Source organism: Mya arenaria, chromosome 3 (genome assembly GCF_026914265.1).
Source record: "Mya arenaria isolate MELC-2E11 chromosome 3, ASM2691426v1".
NCBI classification, from domain to species: Eukaryota; Metazoa; Mollusca; class Bivalvia; order Myida; family Myidae; genus Mya; species Mya arenaria.
Genome location: NC_069124.1, coordinates 12,431,637 through 12,451,959, shown reverse-complemented (window position 1 = coordinate 12,451,959; position 20,323 = coordinate 12,431,637). Strand labels below are relative to the sequence as shown.

Sequence of the window (20,323 nt, the reverse complement as noted above, 5' to 3'; positions counted from 1 at the left end):
TGGCAGGCCATGTAGCAACTAAACCGGAAGTACATACCACGGCCCCGGGATGGCGGAGTAACAGAAGAAACGGATGGCGTAGCAAAGACAGGCGATGTGCAGACACGATATGTGACCGATACGCTTGATGATTTTGCCGGCGAATTGTAGCATGATTATTTCCGGCACACATTGGAATACTAAGCAGAGTCCTAGGATATTTTGCGAAGCGCCTAACATTATGAGATACCAGAAGAGAAACGCTTCGATAACACCGTTCATCATACCGTAACATATGATAGCTATCAGGAACACAACGACTTTGGGATATTTTAGCAATCCTAGGATGTTTTTGAATAATTGTCCGCAGTGGACGTTGCCCGATAGCTTTAAGAAGTAGCCGACGACGCAAGAACATACTGATATAGCCAGGAAAATGTAGAATGAGACTGAATAGTCAACGTTGTTGCTTGTTTGACTGATAGCGTCCATGATGAAGGTAGAAGCGACGGCAAAGGTAATGTAGCCCCCAGTCCCCCAGAGGCGTTGACGACCCCGGGAGCCGCGCTTTTCACCAAGAATATCGTATGCTATAGCGTCGATAAGATTTATCACAGGGGAATTCGCTATGTTACAGAACAAAAATATTACAAAAAGATCCAAAATGTTTTGTCTAGTTCATCATCACCACTGAGAGTGCTCATACATTTCTGGCTGATTTCTGGCGTACAAAGCAAATTGCAGTTGAACACAGTTTCGGATTCACATAGAAGTTGTCAGTAATTTGTGCCGTTGAAAGTCAAATTCTTGAGATTATAAACTGTGCATTCGTGGCTTCTATGTGAGCTGTTTCCCATCGGAATTTCATTTTCGAGTATACCCTTAACGTCGCTTTGAAACATGACGTCATCACCGGTATTCACAACACGATCACACGTTACCTCACTCAACGTCCCAACATAGGTTGTAAAGCACGTGCTGCCTGCCTTAATCGAGTTCCTGCTCGCAGAAGGAGGGTTTGATCTCAGTTTTTCCACGGCCAGTCGACCACGTCTGTAAGCTTCTTTTGTTGTCAGGCATGTTGTTATCTAGACAAACTTTGCTAGTGTTGAAAGTTACTTCTGTATGTGTTTCCCAAGAGCTTCACTAATACCATTGAAAAGTATTGATTGTGTTGCGTTCTTGAGGAGGCTATATAATGGTATTCAGGGAACTGGGCATACCTGCGTTTAACTCATTATAAAAAACATCTACGATAAAAAGCATAGGGGAGAACGTTTGTCTCACCATGGCCATTTCAAAACTTGATTTTGGCAGTTTTTGTCACGTGTTAATTGAAAGGCGTGTTATTTCTACGGATGCATTCGTCTAAGAACTCCTCGCCATTTTCCATCGAATACATTGACGGTTTATTACTCCAACATAAACTGGTTTTCGCACATATTAGAAAATTGTGGGCAAACGTCAATCGAGGAATTTTCCTTTTAACTGCCGCTCCATATCACGTAGAGCAGATTTGACTGTGAATGTAAACTATATTTTCTCTAGTTTTGTAGAATAGAAGAATCTGTTATTTTGGCGACCTACACGAGTTGGTAAAGTCGTCCATTTTCCATAGATCGCTATGTCCTCTGCGCCAATGCAAAGTATCTCTGATTGACAGTAAAGGGTGCCGTTTTCTGCAATATTCAAATACAAATCTCATTTCCCTTTCTTCCTTTAAAATGCTCTTTATAATATACAACCAATCAAACAAAATAAGTACCAAAATGTGCAGACTGTTTTTTATCATTATTAATAAAAACCTTAACGAGGTCATCCCTAAAAAGTTCTGTACTATGCAAACATGCCTAAGTAATTCAAATAATCAAACTATCAACTTTTATTTTATTTTCAAACGAACAGTTTCATAAAAGTTCGTGTTTTGGTGCTTTTCCATTTCGTACAAACATCAATTTTATTTACCTTTATAACATAATTTTATATTCGCAAAGTCGCGACAATTTACAATTGCCCGACAGTTCGGTTCAAATTAGGAATTATTTTTCTTTCACTAATTTTAAAGATATTATTCATAACAATGTATTTGAACAAATAATATGCAAAAGTTGTTACTGATCCGGAATACCGGGTGGTTCACCATGGCACGCACATATAAACCAAAGGTCCGTAACCATGTTACTACATGTTTTAAACAATATGTGTGTTTCAAACTGTATGTTTAACAATGCCATTGAATAAGTTATTATTTATTGATGTAAAAACATTAAATTAAGCAGTCAGTCGGTCAATCGGTCGGTCGGTCGGTCCGTCACACTTCGTTTCCACCCAATAACTTTAGAACGCTAAGACAAAGAAACTTCATACTAAGTATGCAGGATGGTTATCATCAGTAGATGACCCTTATTGATTTTGAGATCAAAAGGTCAAAGGTCTAGTTCACGGTGACATTGAGATGAAGAACGTGTTTGGCTCAATAACTTAAGATAATTTTGGTCAAGTAACTTAACGCTTCATATGCAAGAAAGTCATAACATCATCTTGAGATCAGAAGGTCAAAGTCGCGGTGACCTTCAGATGAAAAACGATTTATTGGTGACCTCAAATGTCAAGGTCGCGGTGACCTTAAGGTATAAAACGGGTTTCGCTCAAAAACTTTACAACACTTTCACCCAGGATCTTAATACTTGGTATGCCAGTTGGTCATGACTAGTAGATGTCCCCTACTGATTTTGGAATCAGAAGGTCAAAAGGTTAAGGTGACCTTGAGGTGAAAAAAATAGTTCCCGTTGAATAATTAAAGAACACTTGCACCCAGGAACTTCATACTTGGTATTCCACTCGGTAATGACTAGTAGATGATCCCTATTGGTTTCTGGATCAGTTGGTCAAAGGTCAAGGTCGTGGTGACCTTGAGGTGAGAAAAAGGTTTTCGTTGGATTACTCAAGAATGCTTGCACCTTCGTAATAATGTTCTATTAATTATAGTCATGTTTCCAGATATAAAGGTCGAGAACTGTTACCAATCAGCACAATAAATATGGTAAGATTTATTCAGAAACACCAAAATTAATGAAATTCAAATCTAACCACAACGACATTTATAAATTTACAAATGTATGGTTATATATGATTAATGATCCAACATAACAAAGAAAAGCGCATTGTATAAACGCTCGTTGCAATTAAGAAACACTGTATCGTTGAAATAGAATTATAATTAATTTGTCATTGATGCCCACCATGAACATGTATAAGTCAAATGTCATAAATGTCTAGAATGTGCAGCTGAGTAGGAAATCCGAAAATGATGAACGCAAAAGATGAATATGATAGACACTTCTATAAAATTTAAACAAAAACTTCTGCATGTAGACAAGTTGAAGATGTAGAAGTTGGCTGTATTTAATTTTCACATTCTAGTTCATACTTATGTTTTGATTGTGCACGTATATATCACCATGCCCTTAAAAGCTGCGCTCTCACAGATATACCGTTTTTACAACATCTTTTTTAAATTATTGTCTTAGAAGGAGAAAATTTTTGCATATATATCTGCAAACCAATGATAAAAGATTGCTGACAAAAGATCAGATCGCAGATTTTCCTTTTTTTGTTAGAAAATTAATGTTTTATAAAACATCAATTTTTGAACTTAAATATGAAAACCTGCGATCATTTTTTTTCATCAGTCTTATTTAACTGGTTTCCATGCTGTCGAAGACAAAATAAAAAACAGTTGTCAAAACGTAACAGTCAGTGGGTGTTTGTTACAATAATTATATTAAGCTTGTATTAAAATGTTTCATTTGTCATGTTTTAATAAAGACAAGTGCCACATTACTCAGGATCGTGTTTTTATATAATACGACCGAAACCTCTACAGAAACAGAGGCATCGGGCTTTTATCAGGTAAAGATTTAAACCAAATTCAAAAAATCCTAAATATGTTATAATGTTATAAGTAGGCAATTATTACTAACAAATATTACCCTGTATCTTATCAAAGGCCGAACATAACAAAGGCATCCACAATATTTACACAGGGGTACAAACTTAGACAAAAACAATTGATCAAATTCAAATTAACAAACACATTGTCCTAATGTCCACCATGGATCGACAGCTCAGTTAGAAATTACTAAACTCCATATATGTCGTCAATGAACAACTACATGGTTTATGAACACAAACCGGTGCATGTAGACTATTAATCTAGAAATAACTGACTGTAATGTTAAAGTGTGGTTCTATAATAATCTAGTAAAAGAATGCGCTGACTATTATGTAATAAGTGATAATTTTGTGGTATTTTGGCTTCACATTCATATGCAATATGTATTAACACACACTCTTAAGAAGGAACCGGCATGGTCCTCGCCATGGTTCTCGGCATGGTTCCATTCGACCACAAGTTTCATTACCACTCTTGTTATTTCTTTGCTCCGCCCCTTGTCCAGCCCCTGGCAGCAGAGTTCAGTTACGTAATGCAGGTCCGGCCCAACCCTGTCCCTACCAACTCCCCCTAAATCTCAGCAGGGCTCAGTCCTGTCCTGCAGCTCCACGGCTGCTCCGTCCCCTGCGCCTAACAGCTTCTCCGCCGCGTCTTTCGAACTCTCCTCTAAAATGAACAGTTATCAAAGTAATGCACTATGAGCTCAAATAGGGCTTGTCCATATAAGAATACTGAGTGAATTAATAATATTGAAGAAAACTACCTTATTGTATTAACGTTAACGATCTTTGCACTCTTTCCTCCAGAAAACTCAAAACAATATTTTAATTAACACAAGAGGCCCAAAAGGGCCTATGCTCTACTGGCATGGCTTTTGTGGTCATCTCAATCCAGAGCATGTATGTATGGGTAAAAGGCAACAGACATATAGTTTATGTTTTGTGTTTGGGTTACCTGAAAACGTAGCACGTTCAACATCTGAGCCCAGAAAGTACTGTAAGCAGATTAGTTGCATGAACTATTTTAATATGTGCCAAGTAAAAGTCATCTGACAAAAAAATGCTTTCAAAACTGTTCTCATAGTAAAACTTTCTGTAGTTTTAAAAGTTAAAAAAAGTTGGTCAAAAGGTCAAAGTCAAGGGCATCCTAGGACAACATTTATCAATTTGAACAAACATTCACAATCAATTGTGCTGAGATGGATGCACGAACACACAAAAAGATTTTCAAACCATTCCAGATTTATGTTTACCAAACCTGTGAACCCTGGGTGTGGCCAGTAATGACACCAGGTGCATAACTTAAACATTCACAACCAATTTTGTTAAGATGAATGCACAAACTACAGAACTTAAAGCTAAAAAATGGCCTTTGGGCTTTCAACAAGAACAAGGCAGAGTAATTCACAAAATCAACTGCAGAAGCAAAAAGCAAATTGTCTCTAAAAATCCTACACTTGCAAATTGTCTCCCTTAACTCTAGACTTGAATTTACATGTACATGTAAACTTGGCTAAAAATAGAATTCGCTCATGCAGACCTGGCTAAAAATAGGAAGCATTTCTTTAAAACTTTCATGGCCCATAATCTAGGCATTCATGGGCGGATCTGGCTGGTTTTCGAAAGGAACCCAGCTCTAATGGATATCTAGATACTGTACAAGTTTCATCGAGATACAATCAAAACTGAAGACTGTATCGTGTTCACAAGCAATTGTTTACAGACGCACGGACGCACGAACGCACGGTGGCACATACTACGTACACATTACCATCGCATAAGCTCTTCTGGCCTTTGGCCAGTAGAGCTAAAAATGAAGCATCTTATATGCATAATATGAAGTGGATGATAACTTTGTTTAGAAAAGCGTAAAGTAAAGGAGCCATTTTAGTACTTTGTTTCTTTACGTACCTTCTCCAGCCTGTCTGTCTGACGCAATATCCTTGTCGGAAGTGGCGTCCCGGAAGAAGGCGAAATGGACGGCCCCGTACACCAGCAGGACCGCGATGGCGAAAAACCCATAAACCCGGAATGTCCACACAGGCCCGAGGCCCGTCCTGGCGTCAAACAATTGTCCCGTAACCAAACTTCCGATACCCTTGCCTACAATTAAAACAGTAAAATGAATAACTATCATCATCAAAAGTGATAACATCTTCTTAAATTTAATACAAAAAGAAAACGTTGACTGAAAGTTGTTTATGGAGCTTGAAGTAAGCAACAGACAGCTACTCCGTAATGTGAATACGTTTTAAAATAAAAATAAACATCTGTTCCAGGTCTGTTCATGCCTTTTCGATTTTGTAAACTCAAAGAGTGAACAGACTAAAAACATAATGATAATGTATGGTGCATAAACAAACATCAATAATAACATCATACCAAATCCGAAGTGTAGCCCGCCGACAAGTCCCTGGACGGTGGCGGACATCCCTTCTGGTGTTATCACGCTGGCGTAGGAGGAGGCGGCGGCGTACATGAGGGAGAACGTCAGGCAGTGTAGAAGCTCAACCGGAAGTACGTACCACGGCCCCGGGATTATGGAGTAGCAGAAGAAACGGATGGCGTAGCCAAGACAGGCGATGTGCAGACAAGACATGTGGCCGATACGCTTGATGATTTTGCCGGCAAATAGCAGCATGATTATTTCCGGCACACATTGGAATACTACGCAGAGTCCTAGGATTTTTTGAGAAGCGCCTAACATTATGAGATACCAGAATAGAAACGCTTCGATAACACCGTTCATGATACCGTAACATGCCATAGCTATCAGGAACACAACGACTTTGGGATATTTTAGCAATCCTAGGATGTTTTTGAATAATTGTCCACAGTGGATGTTCTCCGATAGCTTTAAGAAGTATCCGACCACGCACGTACATATATTTAAGGCCAGAAAAATATAGAATGAGACTGAATAGTCAACGTTGCTCTTTTTACTGATAGCGTCCATGATGAAAGTTGAAGCGACGGCAAAGGTTATATAGCCAACAGTCCCCCAGAGGCGTTGACGGCCCCACGAGCCGCGCTTTTCACCAAGAATGTCATATGCAATCGCATCGATTAGACTGAACACAGGGGAAAACACTATGTTGCACGACAAAAATATTACGAAAAAGATCCAAAATGTCTCGCTTAGTTCGTCATCACTACTGATAGTGCTCATACATTTCTGGCTGATTTCTGGCGTACAGTGTAATTTGCAGTTGAACACAGTTTCGGATGCACATAGAAGTTGCCAGTAATTTGTGCCGTTGAAAGTTACATTCTTGAGATCATATTCTGTGCATGTGTTGCCGCTATATGAGCTGTTTCTCACCTGAATTTCATTTGCGAGTAAAGTTTTAACGTCACTTTGAAACATGACGTCATCACCGGTATTCACAACACTACCACACTTAACCTCACTCAACGTCCCAACATCGTCTGTAAAGCACGTGTTGCCTGCCTTAATCGAGTTCCTGCTCACAGAACACTGAAACTCACATTTTCTTGAAATACCAGTAAGATTATTGGCGACTAGAGCTTGTTTTAAACCCATCTCACAACCACCGTTAGCGACATTACAATCCCTGATAAAAGAATCAGCTTGTGAACACTGAATGTGGACCGTTATTGCGAGAGCCGAATTATCATGCGTTTGCTTCGCGGGTGTCAAAAGCAGAAGATCGTACAGGACTCCAGTTAGTAACACACAGACGATAAGCACAGCCTTATGGCGTTGTATCTTGTCAGCCAGAACCCCAATAAGGGGCCGCACGAAGAAGGCGACGAAGGGCATGACCCCGTAGATGATTCCAGTCTCCTTCGCAGACAGTCCCAGTTGGCGCATGTATACCGTGATGAAGGGAAGTAGGGCACCCACACCTTGACAGGCACATAAAGATAACATTTACTTTTACTAAGCTGGAGGGGATGAGCGTGTGAGATGATTATTATAAAACAGAATAAATGGTGTTTAATTATATAATCATATTATTAATTCTATCATAATTATAATCTACTTCACATCAAAATCTAAATATCTATTTCAGCTCTGTAAGTTTATGCATGGACGACTTTTCATAACGATATTAAATTCATTCATTTCAATAACAAATACAGTCCTTCAGAATAAATGTAAAATAAAAATAATAATATACACCAACCTGCCATAAAGAAGAAATACACGAGTTTGACCGGAAGCAGCTGTCTGTTTACTTCTCCACATGGAGAGGCCATCTTTCTGCCTGAAACAACGTCACTTGATACGATAGTTAAAGTTAATGACCTTCAACAGTACAAAAGTGAGTGGGGAAGGGAAAAAGTTAAAATGTATTAAACGTGAATGTTTAATTTAAAGCTGCACAGATTTACCATTTTTACAACTTTTTTTTATTTTTTGTCTTGGAAAGAGCCTATCTTTGCGTAATTATCTGTAAACGAATGATATAAGACAAAAAAAAAACAGATCGTAGAGTTTCATATTTCCGTTCGAAAATTAATGTTTATGGCTTAAACGGTTACTAACGGTTTAAGAAAAATGCATAAAACATCATTTTTTGAACTTAAATTTAAAAATCTGCGATCTATTTTTTTTTGTCAGCAGTCTTATATAACTGGTGTCCATGGATTTTGACAAAACTTGGCTCGTTCCAAGACAAAAATAAAAAAAATTGTCAAAACGTTCAATCTGTGAGAGTGCAGCTTTAAGTTTGAAGAACAATCTGACAAAATAAGTACATTTTTGTATCAAATGCTCCAGACTACCCAATCAACAATGTCTTGGAGTTTCTTACTGATATGTTTTCAAATAAGAAAGCTATTTAAAAAAATAAGTGAAAAATGGTGGACTAAATTCATTTCCTGGTTACAAAAATGCAAATACCTTTCTTTAATTACAAGCAATCACCACAAAGCCGCAATACATTTTTGATAGGGTAATGTAGACTACATGTACACTTAAAACATAATCATTTTGTTTAAAGACATTTTGTTAAGAAAAAAAATGCAAATGCTTTTTTTTTTTAAATTCTGATAAAATATTCTATCGTAAAATCGGCTTAACTTCTAATTAGTTTTAACACCTACACATGTTGCAAATGATGTATGTTTAATTATGCTTGTTAAATATTGAACCTTAAAACTAAATAAGAATGTTTTTGTTTTTTTTAAACATTTTATGTTTTGGGCTTTCAGACGCCTTTTGCACTGTGGAAGGCCCTTAAATAAAACCGTGTTTGATTTTTTTCTTCCCTCCAGCTTCCAGTCGTAAATGCCAGTGTCGAGTAATGTTTAGAAAACTAAACATATTCAGCTTGAAAAGTACTAATGTTAGTTTCATTTAATATCAGAGGCATTTCCATCTGTGCGAAGTATTTCTGTTATGTTTATTTACAGCTACTGTGCTACAAATGTTGAACCCCATGTTGACAAAATATGATAGCAGACAGAATCAATGCCTAAGGTTTAAAATCACTGCGGAAAAGATATTCCTTCGTGTAGTATGTCGGTCATTATTCATTTATACGATCGTTCTAATTTATGTCTATGAACATGACACATGAAGGCTACACGCATGCACTGGTGTATGGGATGTAATGCAGTGAAAAGTAGATCAAGTAGATCAAGTTCTTTAAATCACAAATCGTTCAGGTACAAAGATGAAAAGAAGCCAGTTGATTAACATGTTATAAGTTATATGGCATTAACAGTAAAATGTGGCGTTAATCACGACTTTCCCACCGACAGAACCAATACAGTACACAGACAAACTTACATATCCTGCGTTTTCCTTTCAGTTGTATTATGTATAAATGAAGGTAACACATTATATAGGAAAACATCGTAAATTGATATGAAATAAACTTAAATAAAGTCGACAGAATATGTCAACAAGATCTGAAAACAATTTTCGTAACCTAAATTATGTTTTAAAAGGCAAATAAAACAAAGAAATACTTACTATTGAAGCGAACGTGTGAAACACACCCCTTTCGTTAGCAATGGTTTGGAGTAACTAAGGGAAGGAACTCTTTTAATAATACATTAAAAGGCTACAGTTCAGTAATCGTTGTACGCACAGTTGGCATTGAAGATAGTTTAAGTTCAATTTTACATAGAACTCTGTGCAATTCACATTTACTTTGTGAATGGATTTCCAAAATAACTAATAGGAGAATTATCTAAAATGTTTTCCGAAAAACCTAGCAACTGCTCTTAGCGATTTTAAATGCCTAAATTTTAACTAACCAGTAGAAAAGAGTTGCTCTTATGAAAATAAAAATAGACTGTGTACAAGAAATAGGCGACGAGTTTCATTATCTTTTTAAATATAATAATTTTATACCTGAAATACTTACAAGATTATGTTTATCACAAACTGTTTAGCTACAAAAAAGGAAAGTAGCCAATTGATTTAACTTTTATAAGTTATGTGGCTTAAAATTCAATTCGATGTTAATCACGACCTCACTATCAACAGGACCAAAACACTAACACATTTACATAATCTTGGTTTTTCGTTTACCTGTATTGTGCATACTTGTCCAAATAATTGTACGTTGACGTTTTTTTACGATTTTAGATATGGCAAATCCTTGAGGTACACATTGTTTTGTACCAAAAGTGGGTAGTTATATATTCCGATCGGGATTACGAATTTAAGCATGATGCGTCTATAAATATCATAAAAACAAGAAATATTACCAGATAATGTTATTTTAAATTAGTTCCTTACACACACAAAAGAAATATCCAACGAATTATTATGTGTTTGGTGCGGGTTTTTTTCATTTCATACTGGCAAAACACAACGATATATACATGAACGGCACCTGCAAGGCTGCGGTTCACAGTTTTACAACGATCGGAACACTTCGGCCATGGCCGAGTTGTTACGATTGTAGTTACGAGGTCTATCGCGAAGCTTTCCGGAGATGGTCGAGTTTTTACGCTTGGTATAATTGTTGCCTGTGTCAGTCAAGGTTCGTTTTATTGGAAGGTAAATCCTGTGTTTTAATGCATTTAATAGTTTAATGCTTGTTTTGTGCAAAATAAATTTGCACTAACACGTTAAAATAATTATGTGTATAACCTTTATTATTTACTTCAAACATAAAGTACTTCTCTTAATACAATTTCAATATCCCCCCCCCCCCCGTTTTTGCATAAACCCGTTTAGACGTAAGAAATTGGAAGAATCCCGACTATGTGCATACATGAAGGTAACACTTTATAGGAAAACATCGTAAATTGATATGAAATAAACCTTAATAAAGTGGACAGAATGTGTCCACAAGATCTGAAACAATTTTCGTGACTTAAATTACTTTTTAAAAGGCAAATAAATCAAAGAAATACTTACTATTGAAGCGAACGTGTGGAACACACCCCTGTTGTTTTGCAATTGATTGCAGGAACTAAGGGAAGGAACTCTTTCAATAATACAAAGGATACAGTACAGTATAGTTGTACGCTTAGTTGATATTGAAGATAATTGAGTATTAGTTCAATTTTATATCAAATTGTGTGCAATTCACTTGAAAAATGTATTTACTTTGTGAATGGATTTCCAAAATAACTAATAGGAGAATTATCTTAAGTGTTTTCCGAAAAACCTGGCTATTGCTCTTTGTGAATTTAAATGCCTGAATTTTAACTAACCAGTAGAAAAGGGTTTCTCTTTTGGTAATGAAGAAAGAGACTGTGTTCAATATGTAATAGACAAAAAATAGGCGACGAGTTTCATTTTCTTTTTAAATATAATAATTTCATACATGAAATTCTTAATCATGTTCATCATAATCTTTATCGCTATCCAAACATTTTTAATGGTATGTGTACTGTTAAAACTTAATACTTGATATGCATGGCGCGGCTAAAAATATCGGGGGGAAAAAGAGTTGTGATACGGTAAAAACTATTTTTAAATGCCATTGATATCATTGCTCGACCGCCCCGCCGAAGATCTGACTTGCCGTCTGATAGAATTCAACAAGAATCAAACAGTTAGTAAGGCAAGTCATATTATTTATCATTGGAGATGTATATCCCATGTTAATACTTTAAACGTTCTTGTAAGAAGTATAACCTTGACCACGGACATAGAAGGACATTCCAGCGCCGTATGCAATATCGTTTTTATCACTGTCTGTTTAGACACGCATTAGCAAAGCCATTCAGTCAACTGACTAGTTATTTTTACAGTCCAATCACGCTTGGATTATAATCTTAAAATAAAATGAGGTCTAAGGTGGTAATTGAATACAGCCCCTTGTACCTTTATCAATAACCATGACGTATCTAACTTACGTTTAGGAGTTTCGATTGAACTAATCTATGAAATACTGGCCAATAGTCTGAATGACTTAGGCATATCTATTATCTAGGGATAAGAATGAGAATGCTATTGAATACTGTCCCCAGCCACCGGAACTTAAAAAAACCCCTCTGTCTTTCAACCTCTGTCTTTCAACCAAGGTGAAGGTGGTTTTAAATATATGCAACTTCGGTACTTACCATTATATTTTTCATGTTTCGTATAATTATGCATATTTATTTTATCATGCTTTATAATTGTATATAATTAATTTATCACTCAATTTACCGTTTGGAAATAAAATCAAATTTCCTATTCATTTTACTCATTTTCCTAGATGTAAAACTGTAAACAATAAGAACAATTATAATGTAAGGATTTATTCAGATATTCCGAATGAAAATCAAATCAAAACGCAAAAACATTAAAAAAATTTTTACAAATGTACGGTTGTATATAATCAAGGACCCCACATAACAAAGAAAACCTTAATGTATAAACGCTCATATAAATACAGAAAATATATATCAATAAAATAGAATTATAAATAAAACGTCATTAATGCCCACCATGCACAGTTCAGTTAAAAATCTGAAAATGATGAACCAAAAATAAGTCATAGAACAAAAGATAATCATCATAATAAACAATTATAATTTTATACTTATTAAACACAAACTAAATGTAAACACGTTAAAGATGAATCCCTTGGTTGAATCAAATGTTGAAGTCTCCATATGCAAATATATAACCAAATTAGAGAAAATCCAAAAAATGCTATAATATTATAAGAAGGCAATTTAAAATTATAAGATATTATTATCAACGGCCGAAAATAACACAATATTTACACAGTTTTACAAATATAGGAAAAATGACAATTGAGCAAATTAAAATTATAAAAAAATGTCAGAAAAAAACCCCATCATGGACAGCTCATTTAGAAATTCATCAACTCTATATAAGTCGTGGATCAACAATAAACAACAACATGGCTTTTAAACACAAATCGGAACATGAACACTATAAAACCTGAAATACTTGTCGGTAATGTTCATTTTTGGTCTCACTAAAACCTTTTAAAAAATAACATAGTAAAGGAATGATCGGAGGAATGTGTAAAACTGAGGTTATATCTTGAGATCATATTGTCGTATTTTGGCTTCACATTGATATGCATTAACACAAACATTCAGAAAGAGCCGGCATGGTCCTCGGCATAATTCTATTCGGCCACGAGTTTCATCACCACTCTTGTCAGTTCTTTGCTCCGCACCTTGTCCCGCCCCAGCAGGGTTCAGTTACGTAATGCAGCTCCGGCCCAACCTCGTCCCTACCAACTCCCCCTAAATCTCAGCAGGGCTCAGTCCGGTCCAGCAGCTCCAAGACTGGGCAAACCTCCGACTCTTCTAATTCGCCAACATCCCCCTACCTCAGCAGGGCTCAGTCAGGTCCCACAGCTCCAAGCTGACCAAACCCCCGACCCTACCAATTCGCCAACATCCGCCTACCTCAGCGGGGTTCAGTCCGGTTCAGCAGCTCCAAGACTGGCCAAACCCCCGACCCTATCAATTCGCCAACATCCCCCTACCTCAGCAAGGTTCAGTCCGGTCCCGTTGCTCCAAGACTGCACCTTCCTCTGCGCCTAACAGCTTCTCCGCCACGCCTTTAGCACTCTCCTCTGAAATAGCTGTTATGAAAAGAATACACTATGAACTCAAATAAGGCTTGTTCATGCAAGGATACTGAATCAATTATTGTTATTGAAAACAACTACTTTATTTTATAAACGTTCACGATGTGTACACTGTAATTGCTTTAAACTACTAGTAATCGAAAAACTTTTCAATTATATGAATGAAACATGATATTTGCTTAATTTGACCTCGATGGCAAATCAGTTTAGACAAAACGTAAAGAAGCCAGTTTATTACGTTGTTCCATCACATACCTTTTCCCGCCTGTTCATCTGACACAATATCCTTGTCGGAAGATGCGTCCCGGAAAAAGGCGAAATGGACGGCCCCGTACACCAGCAGCACCGCGATGGCAAAAAAACCATAAACCCGAAATGTCCACACCGGCCCGAGGCCCGTCCTGGCGTCAAACAACTGCCCCGTCACCAAACTTCCGATTCCTTTGCCTTAAATTGAAACATAGTAAAACTAACAATAACTATCAACATCAAATGAGACTACATTTTCTTGAATTAAATACAAAAAGAAGACGTTGACTGAAAGTTGTTATATGGAGCGTGAAGTACGTGATAGGCAGGTGCTCCGTTATATGAATTAGTTTCAAGATATAATGCAACAGTCAATTGAAACCACGGAACCCCCAGATCCGTGGGAACACCGGGGATAGCTGGGGAAATGGGCCGTGTTTTTACCGTCCAGGTGGCCGCGCAGTGCCGGTGAATGCATTGGTCTTGTCCTCGCGCCAAAATAGCGGGGAATGGGCCTGGGGTGCGGGAGCATTTGGCGGGGATTTTACCAGCAGTTCGTTCCCGCAAGGCGGGAATCTTACCCGGGCTTGGCTTGACCGAAAGTCAAAGTCCCCGCTATTCCCCGGACCTGGAGAGGCCGTGGTTACAATTGACTGGTGCATTAACAGAACACCGTACAAGATCTGTACATGTATGTTTATTTTTGTAAAATCAGTGTTCACAGATTTAAAGGATCTCGGTTATGCATCTAAAAACAATAATTTTATCATTATTAAACTCTATGATATCGAAAATGTCGGAAAAATACAGTTATAGTATAAATATTTTTTTCATTTTAGTGGTTTGTGAATCCACGCCGGTAAAGTAAAAAAGAAAACCGACCCCGATATCACAAGGCCAGCGAAACTTTAAAAATGAAAGAGGTAGATATTTTTACAGTTCATTGATTACATCACGTGATAATAAAGCTGTAAGTGATTAATATTGTTGTTAATATTTATGCGAAAAACTACAGAAACAAGCTCAGTAGCAAAATGTTTAAACATAAACCCGGTTTAATGGCACTGGGTAAACGCCAAAGAATAATGGATAGTGTGGTCTTTAAAGAGGATACTTGAGAATATATCAACATTTGCTAAAGGTTTCCAGCTTTTGGTATCTTAGTTTTAACATTCCTAATGATTTGCCACACTTTATTTCGTCATACAAAAAATGCATTGTACGAAAACATGAGCGTACCCTTAAAATCATTAATATAGTGTATGGTTTATAAGCGAATATCATACCAAATCCGAATAGTAGCCCGCCGACAAGTCCCTGGACGGTGGCGGACATCCCTTCTGGTGTTATCACGCTGGCGTAGGAGGAGGCGGCGGCGTACATGAGTGCGAACGTAAGGCAGTGTAGCAGCTCAACCGGAAGTACGTACCACGGTCCCGGGATTATGGAGTAGCAGAAGAAACGAATGGCGTAGCCAAGACAGGCGATGTGCAGACAAGATATGTGACCGATACGCTTGATGATTTTGCCGGCGAATTGTAGCATGATTATTTCCGGCCCACATTGGAATACAATGCAGAGTCCTAGGATTTTTTGGGATGCGCCTAACATCATGAGATACCAGAATAGAAATGCTTCGATAACACCGTTCATAATACCGTAACATGCCATAGCTATCAGGAACACAACGACTTTGGGATATTTTAACAATCCTAGGATGTTTTTCAAAAATTGTCCACAGTGGATGTTCTCCGACAGTTTTAAGAAGTACCCGACCACGCACGTACATATTGTTAGAGCCATAAAAATATAGAATGAGACTGAATAGTCAACGTTGTTGCTCTTTTGACTGATAGCGTCCATGATGAACGTTGAAGCGACGGCAAAGAAGATGAAGCCTAAAGTCCCCCAGAGGCGTTGACGGCCCCACAATCCGCGTTTTTCACCGAGAATATCGTATGCTATAGCATCGATAAGACTGATCACAGGGGCAAACACGATGTTGCAGAACAAAAATATTACGAAAAAGATCCAAAATGTCTCGCTTAGTTTGTCATCACTACTGATAGTGCCCATACATTTCTGGCTGATTTCTGGTGTACAGTGTAAGTTGCAGTTGAACACTGTTTCGGATTCACATAAAAGTTGCCAGTAATTTGTGCCGTTGAAAGTCAGATTCTTGAGATCATAATCTGTGCATGTGTGGCCGCTATATGAGCTGTTTCCCATCTGAATTTCATTTTCGAGTATACCCTTAACGTCACTTTGAAACATGACGTCATGACCGGTATTCACAACACTATCACACGTTACCTCACTCAACGTCCCGACATCGGCTGTGAAGCACGTGTTTCCTGCCTTAATCGACATCCTACTCACAGAACACTGAAACTCACATTTTCTTGAAATACCAGTAAGATTATTGGCGACTAGAGCTTGTTTTAAACCCATCTCACAACCATCGTCAGCAAAATTACAATCCCTGATAAAAGAATCGGCTTGTGAACACTGCATGTGGACCGTTATTGCGAGAGCCGAGTTATCATGCGTTTGCTTCGCGGGTGTCAAAAGCAGAAGATCGTACATGACTCCAGTTAGTAACACACATACAATAAGCACAGCCTTATGGCGTTGTATCTTGTCAGCCAGAACCCCAATAAGGGGCCGCACGAAGAAGGCGACGAAGGGCATGACCCCGTAGATTATTCCAGTCTCCTCCGCAGACAGTCCCAGTTGGCGCATGTATACCGGGATGAAGGGAAGTAGGGTACCTACACCTTGACAGACAAATAAAGATCACACCTAAGTTTCTTAGTTCGAGGGGCGTCTCGGATAAGTAATATAAAATAGTTTCAGACAATAAAATGCAAATATTTGCATTTAGATAACGTATATAGACTATTGACGTAAAGAAAATTAAAATCAACAATATAATTAACACCAACCTGCCATAAAGAAGAAATACATCAGTTTGACCGGAAGCAGTTGTCTGTTTACTTCTCCACATGGTAAGGCCATCCTTCTGTCTGTTAAAACGTCTGTTGAAACACTAGCTAAGTTAACTAAACACGTGTGTGATTCTTTCTTCACGTCAGTTCCCGGTCCAACATGCCAGAGTTGAGCATTGTTTGAAACTAAAACATATGCAGCTTGAATAGTACTTAGTTAAGTTTCTCTTGATAACTATATGTGACATTCAAATTCGTGCGAGGTATTTCTGTTATGCCTACTTACAGTGATTTATCTGTACTTATCAGGTTATGTATAACTATCTCGATAGGTCGAATCATTGAATGGCTAAGGTGTAAAATCACTGCGGAAAAGCTTATATGCATTTGTTTAGTGTGTTATCAATTATTAATACGTCTGAATGACCATGACGCCAGAAAGCTTCACATATGTACTGGTACATGTACATGGAATGCCTCGTAGGGAGAATTAAATAACTTACATTGAAAACCAAGGCCTTTTTCCACCACAAATATTTTTGTTTAAATTAGCTGTTGTATACTTACATATTCACTAATCTAAATATAACTGTATAACAGTACATGTATAAACGTAGGCTGCAAAGACACACTGGAGAGGGGACTGGGTACCGGCATAGACTAAGAAAGCGGGTAACGGGGATATGAAATAAGAAATGCATTTCCTGTCCCATCCTTCATCGATCTTCAAATTTATTTTCAACGTTTGGAGTGAAAATGACCAATAATTTAATCATGAGAATGGTTAGGTAGACACTAAAACGTAGTCGTTATCTTGTGACAAAAACAAAAATAGCTGTGTGAGTTGATCTATGATTAAAATAGCTGGTAACAAATAACACATTTACTCTCACCAGCAAATGAGGTGTTTTTATGAAAAAATACTCTTTATGTATATTAGAATTACCAGCGGGCCAGAACTGGGCCTCGAATGACGCGAAAGAAAAGAATATGAGCGATGAAGAGGCTAAGAAAATTGAACCAGTTGAATCAAGAATATACTTTGTCTTCATATTTTCATCCTTCGAAGATTTAAGACCACTATATAAGTGTTCTAAACTTCTATATATTATATAGTTAATTTTCCGAATTGCACTTGAGCTTGGGAAATAATACTGCTGTCTAGTGTTTCACGACCCCAACACGTCATATAGTATATGATGAACGTTCCACTTGTGTACTAAACAAATAACAACATACACATAATATATTCACGCCACGTAGGAGTAAAGACGATGCGATAACATGTAAAACAATTAGAAAAAGATTAAGTAGTTAAAACTCTTTAAATCACAAACCTTTTAGCTACAAAATAGAAAAGCCAATTGCCTTAACTCTAAGTTTATATGGTATAAATAATATAATGCGACAACCATGTTCGAAAGAAATAGTTCGTTAATCATTGAATCAATACCGACATTACCAATACACTGACAAACTGACATAATTCACTGTTTTCCCTTTACCTGTATTATATTCATTGTAAATTTCGTGTGAAATTAACTGAAACAAATTAGATATAATGTGTCCGAATTATGTGAAAACATAATTCGTGACTTAAACTATGTTTTAAAAAGCAAATAAAACAAAGAAATACTTACTAATCAAGCGAACGTGTGGAACACACCTGTTGTTTACAATTGATTATAGTAACTAAGGGAACGAACTCCTTTATTAATACACATTTAAAGGACACTGTACAGTAATAATTGTACGTTATGTTGGTATTGAAATAGCATAAATTCACTCTGATATCGAACTATATAAAAATTCACAGGTATTTTACTTTGTGAATGGATTGCGAAAATAACTAATAAGATAAGTATCTAAAATGTTTTCCGATACACCTGGCTATTGCTCTTGTGAATTTAAACACCTTCAACAATTTTAATTTACCAGTAGAAAATTCGATTGCTTTTATGGTATTTGATATAAACTGAGTACACAAAGTATTAAATAGACAAGAAATAGGCGACGATCGCGAGTTTCATTATATTTTTAAATGAAATCATTTTATACACGTAAACATGTTCATAATGATCTTAGGCTATCCAATATTTTGAACTTTAGAAATATTATGTGTACTGTTAAAAACTTCAAACTTGATAGCATTGAACGGTAAAGAAAATCAGAAAAAAATACGGTATTTTTTTGTTTTTGAATTATTGCATTACTCGTTTGCCCCGCCAATGATCTGGTCCTAGTTTCTCAATGATCTGGACTTAGTTTCTCAATGATCTGGTCCTAGTTTCTCAATGATTTGGTCCTAGTTTCTCAATGATCTGGTCCTAGTTTCTCAATGATCTCAATGATCTGGTCTTAGTTTCTCAATGATCTGGTCCTAGTTTCTCAATGATATGGTCTTAGTTTCTCAATGATCTGGTCCTAGTTTCTCAATGATCTGGTCCTAGTTTCTCAATGATCTGGTCCTAGTTTCTCAATGATCTGGTCCTAGTTTCTCGAATCATCTTAAATCATTTTTTACAGGATTAAAGCTGCACTCCCTCAGATAGACCGTTTTTTTATTTTTTGTTTTGTAATGAGCCAGTTGTGCGTAAATATCTGCAAACCAGTGATATAAGACTGCTGACAAAAGATCAGATTGCAGATTTTCATATTCCCGTTCGAAAATTATTGTTTTATGGCTAAAAGAGTTACTAACGATTTAAGAAAAATGCATAAAACATCTTTTTTTATATAAATAAGAAAATCTGCGATCTGATCTTTTGTCAGCAGTTTTATATCACAGTTATCACTGGCGTAAATTGGCTCGTTCCAAGACAAAAAAATAAAGAAGTTGTCAAAACGTTCAATCTGTGAGAATGCAGCTTTAGCTAAGCTCACTATTTTTGTTTTAGTACAATTTTGTGTTATAATAACAATCTGAAGTGTTTTTAGACTTTAAATGAATTTTTTTTGTGATAATCACGATTAGCTACTTTTTATTTCGAAAAATCAAGGTCAAGTTAGATAAATGGATAAATTAAATAAGCTACAAATCTGATTAATATCAAGAAGTTTCGATAATTGGAGCTTGATTCTCTGTCAAAGCAAACTCACCCAATTACTAAGGCAAGTCATATTATTTACCATTGGACATTAACATCCCATTTTAACACTTTAAACGCTTTTTCTTATCACCACACTTATTACGAG

The 20,323-nt window shown here is 36.8% G+C and overlaps 2 protein-coding genes across 3 annotated transcripts; both read right to left on the bottom strand.

Annotated features, from left to right (window-relative positions):
• Positions 1–3,042: 3,042 nt before the first annotated feature.
• Positions 3,043–9,908, bottom strand: LOC128227545 (major facilitator superfamily domain-containing protein 6-like). Its single transcript, XM_052938194.1, has 5 exons — positions 9,881–9,908; positions 8,085–8,165; positions 6,316–7,803; positions 5,845–6,036; positions 3,043–4,600 (listed from the first exon to the last, which is right to left on the bottom strand). The coding sequence occupies exons 2-5, from the start codon at positions 8,155–8,157 to the stop codon at positions 4,512–4,514; spliced, it is 1,842 nt and encodes a 613-aa protein (XP_052794154.1). The 5' UTR covers positions 8,158–8,165; positions 9,881–9,908; the 3' UTR covers positions 3,043–4,511.
• Positions 9,909–12,638: 2,730 nt separating this feature from the next.
• LOC128227544 (major facilitator superfamily domain-containing protein 6-A-like) lies at positions 12,639–18,879 on the bottom strand. 2 transcript variants are annotated; one of them, XM_052938193.1, is made up of 5 exons: positions 18,466–18,879; positions 17,126–17,314; positions 15,467–16,957; positions 14,187–14,378; positions 12,639–13,925 (listed from the first exon to the last, which is right to left on the bottom strand). In XM_052938193.1, exons 2-5 carry the CDS (start codon positions 17,196–17,198, stop codon positions 13,828–13,830), a joined length of 1,854 nt encoding a protein of 617 aa, XP_052794153.1. In that variant the 5' UTR covers positions 17,199–17,314; positions 18,466–18,879; the 3' UTR covers positions 12,639–13,827. The 2 variants fall into 2 exon arrangements, with proteins under 2 accessions (XP_052794153.1, XP_052794152.1); XM_052938192.1 differs by having other exon boundaries at positions 18,769–18,878.
• Positions 18,880–20,323: the final 1,444 nt, after the last annotated feature.